Here is a 25,132-nt window from a genome sequence, read left to right on the forward strand (position 1 = left end):
TTGTTGTTTTTCACATGTTTGTTAGAACTCACATTAATTAAAATCTCCTGTTATGAGGTGGGTTTGTCAATGTTGCTTTTCGGTTGTGTCAATTTTGCTTCACAAATTTGAAACCAGATTCTTAAGTACGTTCACATGTCAGACAGTGTCATCGTCATGTACTTACCCACATTAACTTCTGTAATTTCCCCTTGAAGTCTTTTGCTTTTTTTTGGGGGGGGAGTAGTAGGCAGTGATATCTTTTATCCATATTTTGACTTTCAATTGTTCGATATTCTTATGTCTTAAGTGAATGGGTAGACAGCATATCACTGAACTTTTTAAAAAATCTAGTCTGACGATATTTCTCTTTCATCTGGAGATTGTAGTCCATTGACTCGTATTGTTATAAGTGATAATTTATATCTTGTCCTACCATTTACGTTTTTTTTCTTTCTGATTTTCTTGCCTTCTTTTTGATTTATTTAGTTTTTTCCCATGTGCTATAATGGTTGATTGTGTGGGCTCTGGAAATTAAATGTCACCACTAGTCTAATTTTATAATTCCAAGGCATGTTACTGCATGTTTACCTCAGGTTTATATGTTCAGAAAATACGTGGATTATTGTACATATTTTTAAATATACAAAACATGATAAACATATAATATATATGTATATATATATATATATATATATATATATACATATATATATTTTAATTAGTACACTAAAGGCTATTATCGTAGAACCATTTTAGGTTTACAGACAAATTGAGCAGAAAGTACAGAGAGTTATCAAATAACCCATTCTCCCAATTTCCCCTTACTATTATTAACACCTTGCATTAGTGTAGGGCATTTGTTATAACTGATAGAAGAATATTGGTACATCATTAACTAAAGTTAACATTTATGGTTTTGACAAATTTATAATGACATGTATCCACCGTTACAGTATCATACGGAAGAGTTTCATTGCCCTGAAAATCTTCTGAACTCACTCGTTCCTATATCCATTCTTTTTAACCTTGACGTTGTTGTTGCTGTTTCACATTTTAATTTTGAAGGTATCTTCGTGCATTCCGGCTGCTATAATAAAACTCCATAAACTGGGTGGCTTACACACCACAGACATTTATTACTCACAGTTCTGAGGGCTGGATGTTCGAGAGCTGATTGCTAGCATGTCTGGGTGAGAGGTCTGCTTCGCTTCACCGACTTGTTGTGTCCTCACATGGTAGAGGGGTTGGGGATCTCTGTGCGGTCTCTTTTATAAGAGCACTAATGTCATTCAGGAGGGCTCTAGTCTCATGATCCAAGCATCTCCCAAAGGCCGTCCTCCTAATACCATCACTTTGGGCATTAGGATGTCAGCATACAAATTTTGGGGGACACAAACATTCAGCCCATAGCGGAGGGTCATCTGTGCTCAGATTCATTCATTTTAACTGTGGATTCATGTTTCCTTTCTGTGGACACACCTTAAATTAATTATCTGTTTTGCCGTTGATAGGATATAAGTCGTTTCCAGGATTTTGCTATTATAGATTTCTCTGCCTCAATAATCTCATATATATTCTTTGTGAAACTATATGAGTGTTTCTCCAGAGTATACACCTAGAAGTGGAATTAGAGAGTCATGAGCTTTAAACAAATTAATCCTTTATGTCATAAAATGGATTCTAGTTACCTCTTTAAACAAAATTTGTATGTGAACAGATATTCCAAATCTAACGGAACCTTTACTTGCTGTTCCTCTCATGGGCACCACTCTCTCTTCCCTCTAGAGTTAGTGGAATCCTAGCTCTTCTTTACTCTTTTCCTCCTATTCTTACTTCCAAGCGATTCACCTTGATGATCCAACTTTTCCTTTAGGTTTCAGTCTAGAAGTCACTTCTCCAAGAGACCTCTGACTCTCGTCCACAGCTGGATAAAGGCCCCTCCTGGTGTTCTTGCAAAGGCCTTTACTTCAGCAGTTTTGCAATTGCCTATCGCTAAATTCCCCACAGACAGGAAGCATGCAGAGTTCACGCTGGTGTCCTCTGTGCTCAGTATGGTGCCTGACACATAACATTATGAAGGAATGAATGCAGGACACTAATATCCTCTCAGCAATGGTGGGAACTAGCACTTTACCCACAGATAATTGACTGGGTCATCACTGGCTCCATTAGTAAATAACAGGAGAATAGGAGTCCAGGGTAGAAGGCCTTGATAAGGTTCTGAGACTTGGGCGTGTACCTCAAGAACAAGGCCTGTCAGTCAGGGCCGAGAGAAATGGTCACAAGGAGCTGTTTTCAGCTCAGACATTCATCAGCGGGTCCTGCCTCTGTTTCCCAGCCAGGAGATCTTCAGATAATGAGCCATGAAATCCTGCTACATGGCAGCACCATACAATAATTTTTCATTTGCTACTAGTCAGCTTCAGGGATCAAGGACGGCTAAACACATAACCCTACTCATGCATGTTATTTTAAAGGCACATTTTAAAGTTATAAATACGGTACATTGAGTTAATGAGGTATGTGCTTTTGGCGACAAATATTTACATTCTACATAGGCCTCTTGATGTCAAGAGTGTAACTGTTTCATTTTCTGCTTTTTCTCAGGAGGCTGGGATGCAGATGGAAAAGGCCCTAGTGTCTGGGACACATTCACCCATCAGGGAGGAGGGAGAGTTTTCAAGAACCAGACTGGCGATGTAGCTTGTGGCAGCTACACTCTGTGGGAGGAAGATTTGAAATGTATCAAACAGCTTGGATTGACTCATTACCACTTCTCTCTTTCCTGGTCACGTCTGTTACCTGATGGGACGACAGGTTTCATCAACCAAAAAGGCAAGTGTTTCTTAAAAGATAGAAGGTTGCAGCTTTAATTCAAGGTTATTGCTGCGGCCTGGCATAATTAATCCAGTATGCTAGTCTGCAATGTAGCTTTGAAATTGCAAGTTTTTTAGAGTGATTATGGGATAAATTTTTTGAAATGGGTTTGCATTAGCTTTCTCAGTGATATTCTGGTTTCTCTTAACTGGAGATTTTTGTTGGGAGAGGACAGATCGATGGGCAGGAAGAGGGTTAGAATAAGTGTTTTATTTGTATAAGATGTTATTTGACTGTTAACCTAAAAGTGAATTTCCAAAAGTTGTGTATAAATTATTTTCAGTTGTGTTGCACTGTGATGAGTTATGAAAAGCCTGGAGAACTGAGATGATTCTGAGCCTGTCAATAGGAGCTGAATTAATGGAGCTAGTTAAATGCAGAGAGGTTAGCACCAAGGCACCTAGAGTCTACTTACTTGGGGTTAGATGCCAGCTACATCACTTACTATCTGTGTAAGCATCTCCTGGGCATCTCTTGGTGCCTAGTTTACCCACAAGTGGAAAAGGATACTGTAATACTTCCTACTTCAGAGAGTTGTTGGAAGATTAAATAAAACAATCTTTGTAAAGTCTTTACACATTAGCTGGTATATGATAGAATAATTCAATAAGTGTTAGCTATTACTATTTGTATTATGCCTTGTAATTAAAAAGATTACTGACCTCTTTGAAAGACTGCTATCTATGAGGCATATTACCTACATTTTCTAAAAGATATAATTATCACATTTTACAGAGGTGCATGTCCAAATCCAGATATTTTGTAAACTGTGGCTCTGGAAGTTAAACCTAAAGTTTGACTACTTCCTTCCACTCAATAGGGTTGGCAAACTATGACCTAAGGGCCAACTTTGGCCTGCCACCTATTTTTGTAAATAAAGTTTTATTGAAACGTGTCATTCCTAATCATTACATGTTGTCTATGGCTGCCTTCCCATTATAATGGCAGAATTGAATAGTCGGAGGCAGAGAGCGTATGACCTGCAAAGCCTGAAATATTTACTATCTGGTTCTTTATAGGAATGGTTTTTGACCCCTGCTCTACAACATTATGGTTTCTTCATAAAAACAAAACAAAAACAAAAAACAAAAAACAAAACACCTTTATTGCTATTTTGTCCTGGAAAGGATGTCACTCTATACCTAGAGTTAGGATGAGATGAGGGAAGAGACGTGCCTAAGGTGCAAAATTTAGGGAGGCATCCCTCTCAGGGTCTCACAAGTACAAGGAGGGTACTTGTAGGAACCTGAGTGAAGGCACTTGTTTGTCTCAGCATCTTTCCAGCCCAAAGAGGCTTTACAGATACCAAATCACTACTTTTGAGTAAATGATCTGATTTTGTGCATAGTAAGAATAACCTGTGATAAAAATTTCTTGATAGACTTGTTCACTTACAATGCACCTTTTCTGTCCAGTGGGGTCATCTCTACATTGTGACATGGAACTGCAACTCATGAACTCACAGGTAGCCTGTGGCCTGAGAGTAGCCTCCCCCAAATTGCAACGACACAAGGTTAGCAGGTCTTGAGCGCACAATCTCCCACCTTCCTAATCCATCCTCTGTACCCTTTCTTCTCTTTGGCACCATCATACCTCTGAGGTCTAAAATCTAAGAGTAATCTTTGAATCTTCTCTTTCGTTTGCTTCCTATGTCTATTGGTTGCCAAATAGGATCCAGTCTACTTATGTCTCTTTAACTTCTCCCCTCCTAGCCGTCTTCTTTGCCCCTGCCCTAGTTGAGGTGTTTATCATTTTTGTCAAGGACCTTTTGATATACCTTGATAGGTCTACCTGCTTTCATTCTCTTTCTTTGTCCTTTAATCCTTTGTACAGAATGCTACCACAGCAACTTTCCTAAAGCTTGGCCTAAGTCCTTTGGCTTGCGTCATCTCCTGCCAGAAACAAAGCAAGATAATTTTTGTTTTTGTTTTTAAGTAACCCCAAGCCTCAACATACAGTCTACACTCCTTCATATATCATTCTGGGTTTTATTTGACTTAGTCTTATGTCACCCCTGACTCATCACAGGCTGAAAAAATTCTGTCATGTGCACGACCCATGCAATTCCCAGAACTCATAACCCACCACTTACTAAACATACTGCACAATTTTCCACTTTGGTCGAAATTAAGCTCTTTCTCCTGCCTGGAATGGCCTTTCCTTAACTCTCACCTATGCACTTACTGTCTTGTGAAGGCCGAGCACAGATGTTTCCTCTTCTTTAGAGATACCCAATGCCAAGACAGTAGAGATTTTTTTTTTCTTTTTTTTTCCTATTTCCATAGCACTTTATAAAACGCTTAGGGTATTTCTCACATTCTTCACTCTTGTTATTATATTCCCTCTTAGACTATAAGCACCTTGAGTGAATTCAGTTCAAGAAATGTGTTTTACACGTCTATTGCGTGTCAAGGACTGTGCTCAGTACATAGATATAAGACAATCCCCCGAATTGCAAATTGCTTACAGTGTAATGGGATATGATTCTGCCTTGGTCACCACTGTGATCTTGCAGGGAGGAATTCAGTAAACATTGACTGAATTTAGTTGAATTAGTTCAATAGCAATCATAAAAATTACTCTAAGGGTAGGAATGGTTGCCTTTTATTGAGCCTGTAGTATGAGCAACTCACTGTGCCTGCATTGCACCTGCGTTTGCTGATGGACTCTCCTAACGGCTCTGTGAGTGAGGGCCTTCTCTAAGTAGAGGGAATCATGGTAACCTGGATGTAAGGCTGGGTGTGAATTTGCCAAGATCACAGCTTTAGTTCCGGCCTAGTTCAGCCTGGGTCTGCCTGACCTCAAAGACTGAGTATCCAGTCTACACCCGTCTACAGCCTCGCTGAACCATTTCTATTCTTTGGGCTCCTGTTTCCCTGTTGATAAAATGAAGAGGACACACTGCCTCACCCCAACTCAGTCCTCTGTTCTAATCCATGGTTCTGTGAGTTTCGAGATGTCAGTGAGCTTCCATTTGGCTGATAAACAACAGAAAAATTGAAAACAGAACGAAACCATAAACAACCCACCAGCTCGTAATAGAGGTCCATCATCCATTTCCTGCAATTCTAAAGTCCAAAAGGGCTCTGAATACTGAATCCTTTATAGCAAGTTTAGTTCTAAAACCAATTTGGCAGCAAACGCTGAACTGAATTGATGGGAAAGTTTTTTTTGTTTTTTAATCATCTCAGTTTGTTCTGCTTGATGAGAACATTTAAATATTTGACTACTGAAATATTAAGGGACACTGACTCAGGTACACAGGGGCTGGGCTGTTAAACTTCATGTATGGTATTTACTCTGCGTTTCCTCTCTAAAATTCAAAAATTCTGAATATGCTCGCCACCACGGTTTTCAATAAAGGGTTGTTGAACCCATGGCAACATATCAAGCTGCTTGGAACCAATTTGTGGTGTGCAGACGTTCATGAAGCACACGGGACATCAGCAGTGCACGAGCAGGGAAGCAGGAAAGCTGGCGCATGGTGGTGGTGGACCTGGAATCACAGGGTCACCTGGACAACGTGGGGGAAGGTCACATGTCCCCAGCACTGAGCTCTTTGTGTTTGGCTCCAACCTTTGTAAAGCCATCGCTGATTAATATTACAGATTTTTGCATGAGCAAGAGGGCCTGGAGGTGCTGCTAGGAGGCGGGATTTCAGTAAGCAGTGGCTCATTTTTGTACAGTGATGTGTTGAAGCCATTGGAACTGTTTTGACTCAGAACGACCATCGTTTGTGTTTTTGTTTAATTCGTTTCTCAAAGAGCATGGGAAGAATTGGAAAATCCTTGTCACTGCCCTTTCCACGGAACCACATTTTTAATGTTTGACGCCCTATTTTAAAGCTTGATTAGAGGACGTTTGGAAACTTGTAAAATCCTGTGTTCCTAAATTAAAAGACTGTTTTACAAAATGGAATTGTTACACAGTCTTTCTCTTTCAAATGTCAAGTTTTCAAGGCTTAACAAGAAGAGATTGAGCTGGCAACTGAAATCACATATTTCTCTATTTCTCAACTGCTCAAGTGTGCGTTCATATCTTCCACAAATGTAAGGTTCAGGTGATTAGTTGGGGACCCACGTATTAGAAATAAAAAGTAAAAGGAATGTTTTGGCAGAATTTTTTATTCCCTTTAAGATTTAAAACATAAGCACACTTAGCAGAAATGGTAATTAAGTCAATTAACTACAGAAACCTGTATTAATCTCTCCCTCTATGTTGGGCAGTGTGGTAGTCTGGGTAATGCCACCCCCATCCCCAAAGATACCCACCTCCTAATTCTTAGAAACTGTGAATATACACGTATATTCCTCTTTTAGAGATAAAAAAAAACTTGGGCATAGAGGGCCCACGTGATTTGTCCATGATCCTTTGACGGAACTGCCTGACTCTGGAGCTCTGCTCTTAGAAACCTTAGTCCACTGCCTCATGGGAAAATTTCATTACAATACCAAATAAACTGTACAAACCAGAAGTAAAACGCATCCTGGGATGTTAAATATTAATTATGCAGTGCTTTGTTGCTCTGCCATGCTGATGAGTGAGAAAAAAAGTTACTTAAAATTTGTTTAAATCTTCAGTTCAACTGAGGATTATCATGCTGTTTGAATTACATTGATTGCCATCATTAATGATTATGCCATCTCTAATGAATGACACTTACAAGAGATAAATCATTGATTCTTCCAACAAAAAAACAAACGAACAAACAAAAAACTCTGATGTTATAAATCAGCTTCAAAGTAGGTGACTGTTAAGGCTAGTAAAACAGAGTCCCTGGGTTTCTGGTTCTGAAACATTAGTAAATGAGAGAAGTAGAATGTCATAGTGGGAATGACTCAGTCTGCAGTGAGACAAATTGTGTTTTCAGTGTTGACTGTGCCATGTGATAACATTGGCACTTTATGTCCGGTACTCCCTTTCTCTGCATCTCCGTTTTCTCATATGTTTATAGAGGATAGAAATACATACTTCTTGGGCTTACGTATGAAAGCTGATATTCTTTTTATATTCAAAGACAATGGAAGGAACTTGCTATGACAACCATAATGCATACAAATACAAACTGATTCCATTAAACCACCTTTGCTATCCCACTTTACAAATGAAGACATGTGGAGTTACAGAGGCCCAGAGATAGGATAATGGAATGCTCTTTCATTGAGAGAGAAAAGAAAAGCTTTATAAATTTTGCTGAGTGTATTAGTTTTCTACTTGCTGCTGTAACAAATTATCACAAGCTTATCTGCTTAAAACAATGCAGATTTATTACCTTGAGAGTTACATAGGTCAGAAGTCTGACGCAGGTCTCGCTAGGCTATACCCCAGTGGCTTCAGTGCTGCATTTCTTTCTGAAGGATCCAGAGGCGGTCTGTTTCTTGGCTCATTCAGATTGTTAGCAGAATTCAGTTTCTTGTGGTCATAGGACTGAAGTCTTCATTTCCTTCATGATTGGCAGTTGAGGACCATTTTCAGCTTCTAGAGGCCACCTGCATTTCTTGGCTCCTGGCTCCCTTCCTCCATCTTCAAAGTCAGCAATAATGGGTTGAGTCCCTCTCAGGCTGTCGTCGCTCCTGTTTCTTCTGCTGGTGCATCTTTCTTACCCACTCTTCTGCCATCCTCTTTCACTTCCAAGGACTCTTGTAGTTAGATCAGGCCCAACTGAACAATCTAGGCCAATCTTCCCATCTTAAGGTCCTTAATTAACCAGATCTGCAAAGTCCCTTTTGCCATGTAAAGTACCATATTCACGTGTTCCGTGGGTTAGGGCGTGGACATCTTTGGGAGTGGGGTGGGGGGTGCTTATTCTGTCTACCAGGTGGTCCACGGAATTCAAGTGGGTCTTCTAAGTATGGAGCTGTTAAACATGACTCATGTTGTGTGTCAGTTTGCAAAAATAAGTGAGCTAATGTTAAAAAATGTCCACTTTAATAGACAGATAGGCAGACAACACATGACCTTGCCTAATTTGGCTTCTGCTTACCCCGATTACCTCTCACCATTCTTATTCCTTTTCTGCTGAGCTATACACTTTCCTTATAGTGAACTTCCAGTTCCCAGAGAAATCCATACTCTTGTAAGAGAATAAATATGCAAATGAACAATGGCCAGGCCGTCGATGACAATAAAACTCCAATCCATATAAGAAGCCCAGGAAGTTAAACCACATCTTCTACAGCAATCACCCGAAATCATAAGATCTTGGTCAACAACTGCCAGCTTCTATGTTTTTTGGTTCCCCTGCCCCAAGCGTCCAACTCAGAACCAGCCAGGGAAAGCCAAGTGTATTTCCCAAAATGCCTGTACAGGATGCCCTACTTCTGCCCTGTGCCAACAACCTCTCGTTAGACCATACCTGAAGGTGCCTCCTTTTTTTTTTTCACTGTAAAGCTTTCCCTCAAAGAAAGCCTTTGGATATCTGCCGAATGCAAGGGATGATGGCTGACTCCCTTGTTATATCAAGCTTTGTTCACATTTGGGTGGTCTTTTTATTTCCACACCTCCTTTGGTCTTTTGCACATTTGCTGTTTCCATTTTTCTCTTCATGGATCACTCTTTCCTCTCTGCCTTATGTGGGTCATTTACATTCATCTTTTAAAGTATCAGCTTAGATGTCACTAACAACAGTAACAATAATAATTATTATTAGAATGACAGTTAACCTGTACCAACCCCTTGCCTTAGGCCAAGAACTGCCATAAGCATGTTCAATTTATCAACTCATTCAACTCTCATAACAATTATTAAAGTAGGTTTCTATTGTTGTCCACATTTTACAGAAGGGGAAAGATAGCTCAGAAAGATAAAGTAACTTGCCCAAGGTCGTTGAGACAGTAGTGAAGGAATTGGGATAGAATTTAGGTAGCTTGGCACCATAGTTTGCTTTGGAAACCATTATGCTGCACTGCTTTCAAAATAAATTCTCAAATGCCCTGAGTTTGTGATGGATAATCCTTATCATAGTCTTAAATAGCATTCTGTACTTTATCTTTACTAGTAATACTGTAATGTAATTGTTTATGAAATGATCTGGAGTCCTCACTAAATTTTAAGTTCCCTGAGGATAAGGACAGTGTTTATCTTACTTATGATTGTAACTCCAGCATATAGTAGCTTCTCTATAAATGTGCATTTAAGGAATGAATAGGTGAATGATTGATTGAATGAAACACATACAAAATAATTGTTATTTTTTAATTGGAGGATACCAAGTTTTTTAAAAAAGGGAAAGAGACCCTGTTCCTAGGCAAACTTTGAATGCAACACAATTCCACGCATGAAATTATAATTATTATCCAGGAAACAACTTTTCGAAGGCGAGGACAGCTTCTCTCTTCTAAGCGTAGGCTGCCTCCATAGTCTTAGACATCAGATCACAGGAAGTACTAATATCAGCCTCTCCTCAGAAAGTCTCTTCCAAGTTAAGTATCATCGTTAGGTTGGACCCAACATCTTCTTGGCATTGGTTTCTGAAGTACAGCATCTCCAACTTAATAACATTCTTTTGAACTCTACCGCAATCCTATAAGCTCTCTCTTGCCACATGCAGTGCTGGGAAAATCAGCCGAAAGCCAGAGCCAGGGCTATTCCCAGGGACTGTGTCAGAGGTTTAGAGCAGATGCCCCAACCAGGTTTCCTCAGTGTCCTAACTGCCCATGGAGCCCACATCCCGGGACAGATGCTGAGTTCTTTCTTGTTCATGCTCAGTGGGTCTCTTTTTCTGGACTTTTTGAGACTGAAGGATCCTGAAAAGCATGAACACAGATATCTGGTTTCAATCCTTTACCGTATATATAATACCACTGAGATTTATTCATTCACTCAACAAACATAATATTTATTGAGTATCTACCAAATTTCCGGTACTGTTCCAGGCTGTGGGAAATGTAGAGGTAAACTAGATCGACAAAGTTCTGCTGTCATGGGCTTGACATTCTAGTGCACTTTAGAGACAAATCACAAATACAAACAAATAAATAAAATTCCGTGTGTGGCCATAGCACAAAGTTATGTGATAGTGACTTGCCCGAACATACGCCTTTTAGTCATGTCACCCCGTCAAGCTCCCACTGCCTGATCAGCCAGTCTTCCTTGGAAGTCTTCACGGTTCCTCCCAGCCTTTAGTTGATTATATGTAGGAAGGGATAAGCTTTATTTTGAATAAAAGCTGTTTAGAAAATTCTTCCCGATCCTCTCCCTTTTGAAAGTTACTGGCAACATACAAAAAATAACTTTTCTATGTATATCTTCTTGTTCTTTTTTCCTAGGAATTGACTATTACAACAAGATCATTGATGATTTGTTAACAAATGGGGTGACACCCATAGTGACGCTCTACCACTTCGATTTGCCTCAGGCTTTGGAAGACCAAGGAGGTTGGTTGTCAGAGGCAATCATTGAATCCTTTGATGAATATGCCCAGTTTTGCTTCAGCACATTTGGCGATCGAGTCAAACAGTGGATCACCATAAATGAGCCAAATTTATTTGCCCTGTTGACATATGACTTGGGTGTATTTCCTCCTGGTGTACCTCACCATGGAACCGGAGGCTATCAGGCAACTCATAATTTGATTAAGGCCCATGCCAGATCCTGGCACAGCTACGATTCCTTATTCCGAAAAGGGCAGAAGGGTATGGTGTCCCTGGCACTTTTCGCTGGCTGGGTGGAACCAGCAGATCCCAACTCAGCATCTGACCAGGAAGCTGCTCAAAGGGCCATGGCTTTCCATTTGGATATCTTTGCGAAACCCATATTTATCGATGGCGATTATCCTGAAGTTGTCAAATCTCAGGTTGCCTCCATGAGTAAAAAACAAGGCTATCCATCATCAAGGCTTCCAGAATTTACAGAAGAAGAGAAGAGAATGATCAAAGGCACAGCTGATTTCTTTGCTGTGCAGTATTATTCAAGTCGCTTAGTCAAGTACCGGGAGAACGATAAAGGAGAACTGAGTTTTCTCCGGGATGTAGAGGTTGAAGTTTTCCCAGACCCATCTTGGATAAAATTGGATTGGGTCTGTGTGGTGCCATGGGGACTACGTAAACTACTGAACTACATTAAGGTAAATGTATTTCACCTTTTACCTGCACATTTGTTTGTGTCTATGTACACCCAAAGATGTGAAGATGGGAAGACAGGCATATATATGTGTGTATAAGAACCTGAAATAGCAGACACTTTTGTTGACTTGTGAAGAGAAGATTGGAGTATAAACTGGTGAGGGGCAATGAGCTGATAAAGGGCTTCAAAACCATGGTCAAAGTTAGGCTTCACCATTCAAGTCGTCTGTGGCTCTAGGTATAGCTTGGACATTTTTCATGACTGTGATTATGAAAAAGCATATTAGAGGTTGAAATAGCTGGATCCTTTTTGGGTCTCTGTCATGCTGGATGGCCTCCAGCCAGCTGAAGTTAAAATTTCAAGTTATCGGTTTTCTGGACCCCTCCGGTGGGGGGATAGAGGGTGTAGCTGCTGGCAGGACCAAAGGGTTAAGGAGCAGTGGCAATCAGCAGATGCGATGGAAGAATGATATTTCTGTCTTCTCATTATAATAGTCATTTGACTGTCTTCATGGACGTTTGCACAGTTTTGCTTTTCCATTGTTAGTCATAAAAGGTCACTGCGTGGAAAATTCAGTTAATGGGGTCAGTGCAATTTGATGAAAACTAGTTTTGCGTTGTAGCTTAGAGAAGATAGAGGGTAATGCACCTATTTTATGAGGATTTTTTTTTTTTTTACATCTGTTTGGAATAAAACTTCTGCTCTCTTGTTCCAGGATACGTATAATAACCCTGTAATTTACATCACTGAGAATGGGTTTCCCCAGGGTGACCCCGCATCTCTCGATGACACTCAGCGCTGGGAGTATTTCAGACAGACATTTCAGGAACTGTTCAAAGGTACCATTTGAAATGATGAAAGATCAATTGTGCAAACTTATGTGCTTATTTGCATTCAGCAAAGACCAATGAGTTTGAAAGCTGAAATTCATGTAAATTAGTGTAAAGCCATGTAATTAAAGAGAGGAGAAAAAGTATTTAGGAAAGGGGAAGGTGAGGATTTTGGCCTAGCTTCAACCTCCTGAAATTTAATCAAGTAAAAAGCCACTGTCTTCAGCATTTTGTGACTCTTAAGTGAAGGTGACATGAATGGGGGGAGTGGTGGCTGTTGGGAGAGAACATTAGTTATTACAAAAAGATTAGCACTGACCAATTAGAGCATGCTTATTTGCATATTTTACTATCTTAACTACCAAGAAATGAATTGATAGAATTTCTAAAGGACAAAAAGTAAGCATTTGTACAATAAACTTTAAAGTGGCATGAGTCTTTGATTTATGTATGTTTTGTTTAAGCTGTAACCAAACAGCCCAGTTAGAATATTTTTTTGTCCTATAGAATCTGTGAGTTTTGTTTCAAGACAATATTATTATTCTGGTAACTCCTTTCCCCCTTGGAATTACTTTCATATTTGAAAACAAATGTGAAGGAATAATCTTTAACTGGCAACATACATTTCTATACCAGTTAATTCCCCCTTTTCAGCTACCACTTGGAATACTGTTGCTTTGTAAATTTAATTTCTCCTCCCTACAGAAGAATGATGTAACAACAAAATGCAATGTGAAATGAGACTTTCATTTTTTTTTCTTTTGTTACCATGATAGACACACTTCTCTCCCATCATTCTATTTGAAAGGTCCTTAAACTATTATTTCAAAAATGAATTAGTAATATACTGGAATCAGCCAGAAGGAATTCTGGAAAGTGACACAGGCTCTATCTTTTTAAAACCTAAAATATGTTGACTTGATGCCTCACTCAGGCCTGGAGTTTATTGGAAGAGGGCAATTGGAGTCCTATGATTTGTTCCAAGCAAAATAATTATTTTGTCTTATGTGCAAGACAGATTCTTCCTCTAGATGAGAATTCACATTCTGATAAGAAAGGGAAATCTCTAGTTTTCTGATTCTTCCCCAGGCCTCCCTGTAAATGGACCTATTCATTGATGGTTCCAGTTTCACCCTAAGAGACAAGTAGGCTGGTTACCATCAGGCAGATTTATGGATGACACAGGGACCATAAATGACTTGTCCAAAATTATTCTTTTTTTTGGGGGGGGGAAGAGAAAAACAGAAATCGGCTTTCTTCCTCCCCAGTTTGGTGCTCTGTTTATTATTATCACATAAGTGCATTTAATTGCTCTTTGAAATAGTTCCAAGTACTTTATACAGTCCCTTAGATCTTTAATGCTAAAAACTCATCCGGGGACCCCCAAATTAAGACAAGTTAAAGACAGAAAAGTAACTGAAGGCGAGAGTGGAAAATGTAAGAAGATGTGGGTTTCTGAGGGACAGGAAAGGACAATAGGGTTAGGGAACAAAATCCCATTTTTCAACTTGGTTCTTTTCTATTGTCTTTAAATCCGTGGAAAAAGGATTACTCACTTAAAATGTTGTTTACAGCTTCTATGGTCTCTTCTGAGTCTTAACATTTTATGATCTATATTCATTATAATTAACATAATACTGTATTTGTTTTGCTTTTAAAGAAATGTAGCCTTTCAAAACGTGCAGAAATCTACATATTGACACACACACAAAAAAAAACAACAAAAACACCCATACATAAGCATATCTATTCTTGACTGGGTAGAATGGTAGCTATTTTCCATGCATATATTATTGCAGTGAACACCAACTATTTCTTCTGTGGTGAAACTCTCTTTTCTAGTAGCTAATCCTCTTTCTCCTAAAAAATACCCACCTCCCCCTATTCTTGGGCTTACCACAGGGACAGCCATTTTATTCTACCATCATAGAATAAAATATTGCTCCTTGTCAATAGATAATTGATTGGTTTAGATGTAGGCACGTGACATGAGCTGGGCCAATCTCAGATCTTTCTTGGGATTTAGAACTTGGACCAATCAGTTTGTGTGTCTCTTGGCCTGGGTTTGCTGGGGGATGTAACTCTGGGGGCCATTGGTGGTTATGTCCTGCCCTGTCAGTTTAAGAGTAGTGAGAAGGGGAGCTGCAGGTGTATCAGAGGAAATGGTCACAAGAAATGGGGAGAGTATCCGGATAGCATTTGAGCCTTTAGTTTCAGTGTTTCCTCAAACCCAGCTACGTGCATGTTTTTGAGAGACATTACTTTTACTTATACTTAAGCGCTCTTTCTGCTTCGCTTCTTTCTGACTGGGCTTCTATCACTTGGGACAAAAAGAGTCTTAGTTGATACCATCTCATTTCATTTTCAAAACAGGTCATTGCTCCTGTTTTACAGATGAGAAAACCGAGTTTCAAAGAGGCTAAGTCACTTGCTCCTGACTGCAAAGTTACTAAGTAATGTTTCCTGAAACAAGTTGGAGTTTGTGTCTTATTGTTACTACTGCTATTTAGGTGATTGATAAGATCTGTAAGTTCTGAGCATTCTGACTCAGGGTGCTTGTTTGTCCTATAACACAGAACCTTTTCCTCACCTTTGGTACTCTGGGCTCCCATAGATTCTTTGGAAGTGCCTCATGCTATGCTGCCTCTGCAAGAGCTGACAGACCCTATGACCTTGGGCAAAACTCAGACATCCCATATCCTGCCTCCTGTCAGAGGTCTAGAGTTGTAGTTACTAATTGATTTTCTGAGACTTCTCCGAGGTAGCACTGATGGTCTTGTTTGGAGAGAATTTTACTAGTAAAAAGCAGCCCATGAGCAATTAAAAATAATAACAGGCCAAGGAAGACAGTCGTGGGAAGTGCTGCACGTGAGAACCTGCCAGAACCCAGGAAGTCAGATGGATGACGGCTTTGAGAGTCTCAGGAACAAAGCCTTCCCTCCAACCTCACGCGCATGGGCGGGCATATAGGGCCACTTGAGTTGTATCACGTGCATCCACCGAGAGGTCGTACTGATCTCTTCGGGCAAATCCCACAGCAATTAATCGAGCAATAAAAGTAATGTTTCTGTTTTATTTCTGGAAAGGAAAAAAAAAAAGAGGAAAGCGTCATTTCAAGGAGAAAAAAAGGTTAATAAGCTAATGTCTTTTAAATTGTTGCATTATGTAAATGCCTTTAAATGGGGTGTGTTTTAATTAGCTTAAGAGAAAGGCAACAGTGAGGACACCAAAAACCTGCAGTAACACATAACTAGGTTCGCATTCCAGCTCTGCAGAATATTCTAGGAGAGGCATTTGGCGAATGGGCCAAGCCTCCCAAACTCTTAGTTTGTTCATCTATAAAAATGAGATAACACTTTTCCTGGTAGAGTAGTTGTAAAGATTTTATTTAATGAGCTATTGTGTAATTTCACCCCCTTCTCCTGCAATTGGCTGACACATAGGAGGCCTTCAACCAATGGTAGTAATTATTATTATTATTACAAAATGTATATTCTTAGCAATATACCAGGGATACCAAATATATATATATATATATATATATATATATATATATATATATATATATACATACACATGACTTGTATTCATCTTTTGTGATCGGTATATATTGAGTATTACAATTTTAATAGTTTTTTCCTGTCTTAAAATGTGTATACATTTTTTGGCACCCTCTGTATTTATCACCTCCAGTTATTTTCCTTGTTATTTTAAAAATGTCACTCCCAAGACTTTTTTTTTTTACACATACCCCCATGTCTTTAAATTATAGCTGAATATTTCCCTATGTCTGCATGTTTCTCTATCATTCTTTCTGGGGAACCTCTGAGTGAGTGTTGTAACATTGGACCTCTGGCTCTTTATGGTTGAATTCTGTGAAGGAGAAAGCAGCAAGCACCGCCCTTCATTCCTTGTTTCCGTCAGAGAGGTTGCCCGATTAGGGGAAAAAATAAAACCATTGGCAGCAGAAACAACTGTCAAACAACTGGGTAGCTGAAATTGCTCTGCCACATGAATTTTTGGAGAAGTTCAGAAAGCAGTTATCTTCACATAGGTAAGCTTTTCTCACATTATAGGAATTTGTATTCTATTCATAAAATTGATATCAGTCCTTGCTGCTCCAGAGCCAGCAGGCAAGTTTAAGTTCATATGTACACGCATGCAAACAGGTAAATTGGAATGTTGCCGGGAGGCGAGGAGCTATGTGCAGCCCAGGGAGGTTAATCCCAGTGGGCACTACTCCATTCATGACCGAGCTTCTCCCGAAAGGGGATTTGAGCCTGTGTTCCGCCCTTCCTGTGTTCATACCTTTGACTTGGCTCGTGGTCTTTCCTTAGCTTGGACTCCGATGGTCTTTTTCTACTTCCTGGCCCAATCCTGTTGCGTGGAGTACATGAACTTGCTGGAAGTCAAACAAGACATGGGCTTGAAACCTGGTTCTGACACTTGCAAGCTCAGTAATCAATAATTTGGGGAACAATCTTAAACAGACAGTACAACACTTTAGCCATATAATCTTTAAAATGAGGATCAGAAGAACATCTATTTTCTAAAGAGTGTTGAAAAATGAACAAGACAATGGTAATAAAGTCTAAATACAGTGTCTGGCATATTCCAAAGGATTCTGTAAATGATAGTGTGTGTGTGTGTGTGTGTGTGTGTGTGTGTGTGTGTGTGTAGTGGAGGGGGGAGGCCTTGTAAACCCTCTCAATGCTGGAGCTATGTCTTTTTCATAATTACATCGTCAGCCCTGAGTATCATTCCTGTCATATGTTCTACACGTGTTTGTTGAATTTGTTTGTGTCTCTCAGAGAAGAGTTGGTCAACGGATAATGAGAAATAAATGATTAAATGATTGGGAACTGTATTTTCTTTCCCTAAAGAAATACAGCCCACACAGGAAAAAAAAAATGCAGCCTTCTGGAAAGTTTCTGAGCCAGCCCAACTTTCCAGTCAGGTCCATGCCTGAGTTAGCACAGCGGTACATGATTGCTGAGAAGGTTTGTTAATGACCATCTTTAGGCTTTTAATGACAAAACCCCTCAGCAAGATGTCATCAAAGTTATTGAAGACTTCACTGACAGTATGGAGCTGATGCCTTGTAACAGGAAGATTATAAATCTTGCAGCTTGGGTATAGCACCCAGATGAGATGCTGAGCACAGAATCACCCTGCTGTTGTCTGTCAGCATTCTCCCTCCCCTCTCCTTCCCCTTCCCACGGAGAGCCGGTAAAGGAGAAATGCATCCATTTCCCAAAGTAGTGCAGACCTGGCAGCCACCTGCCTGTGTCAATTTCAGATCACAGGAGCCCATTTAACTGGACAAAATGTGTTAAGCGCCTGTGTTTTTCAAAACATGCATTAAAAAAAATCCTAAGAATTAAGGAAAGATCTCAAAGGTTAGTACACGGACCTTTTCGTAAAACGAACCAATTAAAAATCCATTGCAAGCTCAGCAGAGAGCCAAGTACCTGAATAGATGCCCACTCCATACTTACTGTTCTAGTGCTTCTCAAAGGAAACTTTTGTCAACTTAGCCCCTATGAAGCAGTTCACCTCATAGAGCACAGAGAGCTCACAGCTTTGGGGATGCATGGAGTGCAATGATGGATTCACTCGGTATCGTTGCTCCCGGCTGGACGGGATGGCAGTTGGCCAAGAGGACTCAACGTCAGACAGGAGAGGGAAGAATGAGATTTGAAGGCTGTGCACAAAAATGGTTAGTGTGCTCGAATGTACAGACTTGTGGAATTTGAAAAGTCCTAAAGAAATCAATTTCCCGTATATGTGTGTTCCACCAACCTCTATTCTCACACCACACAGAAACTTAGACAGCCGGACGTTACAGGGATCCTCGCAGACAGAGACATGCCAGCTGACGTCCCCCTATCTCTTCTCCTTGATTTCCTTTCAGTGGCATACTTGCCTCTGCCGTCCACTGTCCATACGAAGCGTGCCAAGCTACAATGTGCTCAGGGCTTGGAGAATGCAGACCGGAGCTACATCCTGTGTCCTAGTCATGTGCCTTTGCATAGTTATTAGTAGGACGCTCTGAGGATCAACTTCCTCTCCTGGTAAATGGGATGAATGCGAATTGCTCTTCCGTTTAACCCGAAGTCGGTTGTGAAAGTAAAATGGGATCATGTATGTCTGTGTCACCTTCAAAGGTTAGATATGGTCCCGTATTTGATATATGTACACGTTTCAGTATTTTCTCTCTGGCCAAAATGCATCACCTGGACTCACCAGTGTTTTCCACTGCGAAGGGAGGGAACCAGTGCTCAGTATCCTTGCAACAGCTGCAGTTGTCAGATGCCATGGTTTTTATTTTCCTGCATGTTTCTCAAGGGCCATGATGGCGTGGTCAGTGGTCAGTGGAGGGATTTTAGGGAACAGGCACTATGACCAACTGACTGGTGCAGTGCTTGGTAATACTCAAAATAGTACCCACCCACAACCCCCCACACACACACACGTTCTAGAGCTTCTTCACCAGGCTTATCCAGGTGAAGCACATGTTGATATGATCAGGGACATACACCATTTAGCTGTCACACACCCTCATATAGACACAGAACCCAATGTATCCACCTCCTGGGAACAGGTTTCATGGACTTGCCCTTGTGAGAAGCAGCTCAGTGACTCACCAGAGAACCTGCCCTTGTGCTTTCTGACTGGAAACCACCCTTTATCTTCCCTTTCCATAACTTTCTCATGCTTAAGCTGTGCCACTTCCAGTGGATGTTCCCTCGGGCTCCTTTTCTCAGTTGCAGCTTCTCTGAGGGGTTAATTACTTAGGGTTCCCCGCTACCCCAGGCCCAGTGAATTACATGACTACTGTGAAACCTTCTTTAAAAAATTCAGACCATTCCAGATGTACCCTCCATTTTTAATGACAGTCTGTTCAATGGTTTTTTTCGTTGTGGTATAGCAACAAACAGAATCTCAGTTTCATTTTTATAACTTAAAAGATAACTGTCAAGTAATTGAAGTATAATTTATCTGAAGAAAATCTACTTTTCCCATATGAAGAGTAGGGTCAATGGAATGTCCAAAAAAAGGGGAAAAATAGGAAGAACTGGATAATGACCTTTTTAAATGAAATATCATTGATACATAACATTTTCTAAGTGTAAGGTGTACAACGTGTTTATTGGATACATTTGTATACTGCAGTATAATTACTCTACCATTAGTGAGCAGCTCTATCTCGTTACATAATTATCTTTATTTATTCTTTTTTTGTACTGCGAACAATTAAGATCTAGTCTCTTAGCAACTTTGAAGTTTATAATTCAGTGTTATGGACTCTAATCACTATGGTGGGCATTCGCTCTCCAAAATGTATTGGTCTATTGGTTCCCAGTTTGTACCCTCAATTCCCCTATTCCCCAGCCTCTGGTAACCACCATTGTATTCTCTGATTTTATGAGTTTGACTTTTTTAGATCCCACCTGAAAGTGGTCTCGTACAGTATGTGTCTTTCTCTGTCTGACGTATTTCACTTAGCGTAATGACCTCAATGATGTCCATCCCTGTTGGTGCAAATGGCAGGATTTTCTTCTTTCTCATGGCAGAATAATATTCCTGTGTGTGTGTGTGTGTGTGTGTCACAACTTTTTATCCATTCGTTGATGGACACTTAGATTGTTTCCATATCTTGGTTATCGTGAACGATGCTGCAGTAAACATAGGAGTGCATATCTCTCTTGGTTACCATCAAGAAGACAAAAGATAAGTATTGCTGAGGGTGTGGAGAAAAGGGAACCTTGTGTACCGTTCATAGGAATGTAAATTGGTTCAGCTGCTATGGAAAAAAAGTGTCAAAGTTCCTCAAAAAATTAAAAATAGAATTAGTATTTGATCCAGCAATTCCACTTCTGGGTATATAGTCAAAGGAAATGAAAACAGGAATTTGAAGAGATAATGGTTTTGTGGAACCTGTACCAGGGGAAAACAATGATGAAATATTCAGGTGATGAGAACACTGTTGGAATTGAGAGAAGGTGAACTTAGGTTTTTCCCAGGGCCGAGGGGAAATGGTCCTCAAGCATCTGCCTATATTAGCTGTTACTTCTTGATCTACCAAAATAACTTGATTACTCCCTGGCCTATTAAGAATGGAAAAGCGCTTCTTTGGAACAAGGCTAGTGGAATTTATCTTAGTATTTGCAGGGATTGCCTGGGTAACTGTGTTAGAAGGATTCCATTGGACAGCTGTGGGCTAAGGAAAGAAGAGGGAGATGTGGATGGCCACGTGTTAGCCATTCGTACTCAGGAAACTTAACGTGAGTTTTCAGAAGCTCATTGACATGAGTTTCCAAAGTGACATTCCCCATTATAAATTAACACGTTGCCATTCTGTTCTGTAAATCAAGGTCTTGCAAATTCGTCAGTGGGGGTTAGCTTTGGATGTACTAAAAAATGAGTTTCTGGATTTGTAGTAGTGCCAATTAGACCTTAAGCAATGTGACTCTCACTGGTTCTATAGCCTTCCTCTCTGTGGACTTCTGATCTTACCTATTTACTACTTCAACATTATTTATCATGATCAGTTACTCTACAATGACATAAATATTGTTTCTGCCAGCTTTCCCCGATTCATAATTGGCTGAAGTACTCGCTAACTACACCCTATGTTATTTTTTCAGTAGGGAATCTGACACTGTGTAGAAGAAAATTAGCAATATTTTGAATAAAATTGGTGCCAAAACTGATTCGTGGGTTTCGTGCACAACTGTAACCCTGTCACAAAGTACTTGTTGAATAAGACAATTTAATATATGAAACTTGACAGGCACTTTGATTATTGAGAACAATACCCATTATAATCCTTGAAAGGAAGGAAGAAAACTATTTTCAGGGGAAAATGGAAATTATTAAAAGGTATAAGCACTCATACATAGGAACAGTGTCTGTAAAGATTTTATTCACTATTTTTAAAGACAAGATTCTGACTAGAATAAAATTTGGGAGTTTTAAGCTATATACTTAGCATTCAGTAAGTACTCAGTAAATGTTTAAGGAGTAATTAGGAGATTGAGTCTAGATGAGCAGGAAAACTGAATTACTCCTGGGAATTTTGGTGAAATATTAGATTTGTGTCACCATTTTGGTTTTTTAATTTTTAAAGAAATGGTAAATTGCTTTGATTATTATTATAAGAACAGTTTTCATGCATTGAGATTATGTGTGGGTGCTAATTAAATCCCTTCAGTAGTAGAGTTGGGTTTGTTGTGATAGTCGTTAAAGCATATGCTAAAGTTTTTAAACTTTTTTATATACTGTTAACCTCTCTGTGCCTCAGTTTCTTCATTTTAAAAATAAAAGTGTTGAACTAGCTAAGCTTTTGGGTTCCTTCCAGTTTAAGAATTATGTGACCCTCTAAATATCCTTTCTAGGAAGGTCAAGGATCATGTTTTATTAGAACTCCCGATAATTTCTTTGGCTATAAAATTAAGTCTAAGGAATTATAATTAATAGTCTTTTAAAAAAAAATTTTTCTTCATTCTTCTCATGTAGCTGCTTAATTTGAAATGTGAACACCTTTCGTATCTGGACATAAAATTAGAACTTGCTTTTCAATGAACTGTTTCTACTGATATCGATTCAGGTTCCAAGTGACATTTTGTTGACCTTCAATCTGGGTGTTTCCTCTTCTATTCACTCATATTGAAAATGAACCTCACTTTTCTTCCCCTGAGAAAGTTATCCCTTGGAGTTCAGAATCAGAAGGGTCACCTCGGATTCAAGTTTAGAACAGTTACTGTAGAAAGCATCCAATCTCAGAAAGGAAAGTAAATGAACAAATACGTCCAAAGCATTCAGTAAAATCTCTGGCTGAACAACTCCACGGCAGTTACAATCCCAAGCAGGGGAATCTTTCAAAACACCATCATGGCACGTGCCACCTAACCTATCAAGTTTTAAGACAGTTAAGTATGGTTTCCAAGCTTTGCTGTAAATGCATAATTTAAATCAGTTAGGCAGTGTGGTACTTTTAACTTTCCTTAAATTTAACTTGAGCATGAAACTTTTGTTTCTGGGTGAGATCCTGAATTAGGAGGTATCAAGTGGTAGCATTTTCAGGATTCCCTTCCCACCATAATTCTGTGTGGAGATTGCATATATGGGAAGTCTGCTTCCCTCTTCTGGACTTGTAAGTATGGACTTTACTGCAATCAGGTCTCCTTTTATCCCAAGTCACTGTTTAGGTAGCATTGTCTCTAATACAATGAAAATATTAGCCTAGTGCGAGAGATGAAAATAGTTTCTTTTGGAACAGAAAGCAATTCTTACGGCTTATCTGGAAATGAATGCTACGAGCAGAAGAGGGGGTGGCAGAAGGCTTGTCTCTTTGAATAGGGTCACCTCAGCAACAGCAGAGTCTCCTGTGTGTGACTGAGATTAGCTAAGGAAACAATATCATAGCCTGAGATTATTTTGTGCCATTCTAAGGTTCTGCCACATTTCTCCCCTTTTTGTGAAATTTCATTATAGAAATCACTGCCTGCTTTAGAGATAAGTGAAACTATTATGGGTGGAGGAAGAAAAGACATTTGAACCTTGAAGCCTTCATGGGCACTGGTGAGTGAAGGTGAACAAGACGCCACAGATGTTTCAGGGGAGAACATTAATGAGTTTGGGACTAAAAGGGAGATGACGGGAAGCAGACGGTCTCCACCTCCGTTAATGAAATAACTTTTTTTTTTCTCCCCGAACAAGTGGAATTCATTTCTTTAATAGATTTCAACCCAGCTTAAAGTCTTAAAGAACTTTAAATGACCAGGTTCATTTATGAGCAATAGTCAATTTAAATGCGTTTTATAGTTAAAAATAAAAGGGAAAACACAAAAATTAGATTGCCCTATAAAATATGAGTAAATGAGTGTATATTAAGTATAGACATTTATCGGTAGGTCATTTTGTTATGTGACTGAGGCTCTGCTGATTTAGTCTCTTAAAACATTTTTCTTCCAAAGATGTTCAATCTCTGTTCTTGATCCTTTAAACAAGCTGTTTGTTGGCCTTTCATTTAAAGGAGAAAAACACACACACACACAAAAAAACTTCAGAAATAGTTTATGGCCAAAGTTTGCTGCCCTCATGAACACACGGTAGCAATCTCAAGAATGGCTCAGAAAAATCCTTCAGCGTTCCGGAAAAAACAACAACATGACCCACTGAGTGTGTGTAAGTTTCGTGCAGACAGGCAGCAAATTTTATGAATACTTTTATACATAAGGACTTGCTTGTTTGACATAGTGGAAGAAAATATTCTGTAGAGACAGTTCTGCATTCAAAACCAGGCTCTGACACCCTTCCGTGTTTTGTAACTTTGGACAAGTTATTCTGACTCTATGAATATCAGTTCATCATCTGTAAAATTTTATTCTTGGTGAGGATTAATGATATACTTCATATCCTAGCAAAATGCCTAGCACATAAATCCCCCAAATGGTAACTATTGCAGTGAATTCTTTGTTACCCAGCATCTATTAGCCAGGATTTTAATAAAACTGTGACTTCCTGCACAGTCATCAAGCACTGATAATTTATGCTTCTTGTGATGACCCTGAAATGCATTCTGAATAATTAGAGAAAGATTAAATTATAATCAGTTTAGTTTCAGTGGTAAGTGTATTTTAATTTATTCTCATTCTTTAAAAATTTGTAATCCTTCTGCATGTGGTAACAATTAATGAAAATATATTTGATTAGCTGGAGCACCTCACTTCCTGACTCTCTGGCTAACAAAGAGTTCATTGTGTGATGTTGGACCCCAAACTATGCTCTATGAATAAACGGGGCATTTGCTGGATGGGTTCACTTCACACAGGTCTTGCATCCATTCTCAGAGGCAATGCGTTGACGTTTTGCCTGTTAGAAATTCTAGAATTAATCTTTAAATATCTTTAGACAATCGTCTGAGTCTCCACGAGGCCCTCTTTGCATATTTTCGATCACAAGGTCATAATGCTGCTGGCCATTGAATCTGATTTTGTGAAGATGAGTAACTAAATCTTCTAGCCCTGAGGGTTGTCTGTTCTTTTCCTCTGGGTTTCTAGAGATGGTCATCTCAACTGACATTAGTAATCAATCTATCTTGGTGTTTCATCAACCTTTACTCTTATCCAATCGTGTTTTAGACTTATTTTCACTGGGCTTTTTAGGCTACATAACCTTCCTGATGAAAACTTCACCATGCATTTTATCATGTTTGTGATTCTTCTTTCAACTGACCACGTTTTCTCTCCTTCATCATCCCCCCAAACGATGTAATACGCTGCCTTAAAAGATGGCTTAACAACTGTCTTGTGTTAAAAATAAACTCGCTGCAAAAATTTATCAGTGTTATTGTCCCTTTACGATCTCAGTTA

General features: G+C 39.4%; 1 protein-coding gene across 3 annotated transcripts in view; it reads left to right on the forward strand.

Moving 5' to 3' along the window:
* The window catches only part of LOC109453821 (cytosolic beta-glucosidase), a 409,360-nt gene that overhangs the window by 119,547 nt on the left and 264,681 nt on the right, over positions 1–25,132 (forward strand). For all 3 annotated transcript variants that reach the window (XM_074321830.1, XM_074321838.1, XM_019743861.2), the window contains 3 exons: positions 2,590–2,817; positions 11,127–11,923; positions 12,638–12,761. In XM_074321830.1, the coding sequence (XP_074177931.1) occupies positions 2,590–2,817; positions 11,127–11,923; positions 12,638–12,761 (1,149 nt within the window). The remainder of the gene's footprint in view (positions 1–2,589; positions 2,818–11,126; positions 11,924–12,637; positions 12,762–25,132) is intronic.

This window comes from Rhinolophus sinicus, linkage group LG02, assembly GCF_036562045.2.
Source record: "Rhinolophus sinicus isolate RSC01 linkage group LG02, ASM3656204v1, whole genome shotgun sequence".
NCBI classification, from domain to species: Eukaryota; Metazoa; Chordata; class Mammalia; order Chiroptera; family Rhinolophidae; genus Rhinolophus; species Rhinolophus sinicus.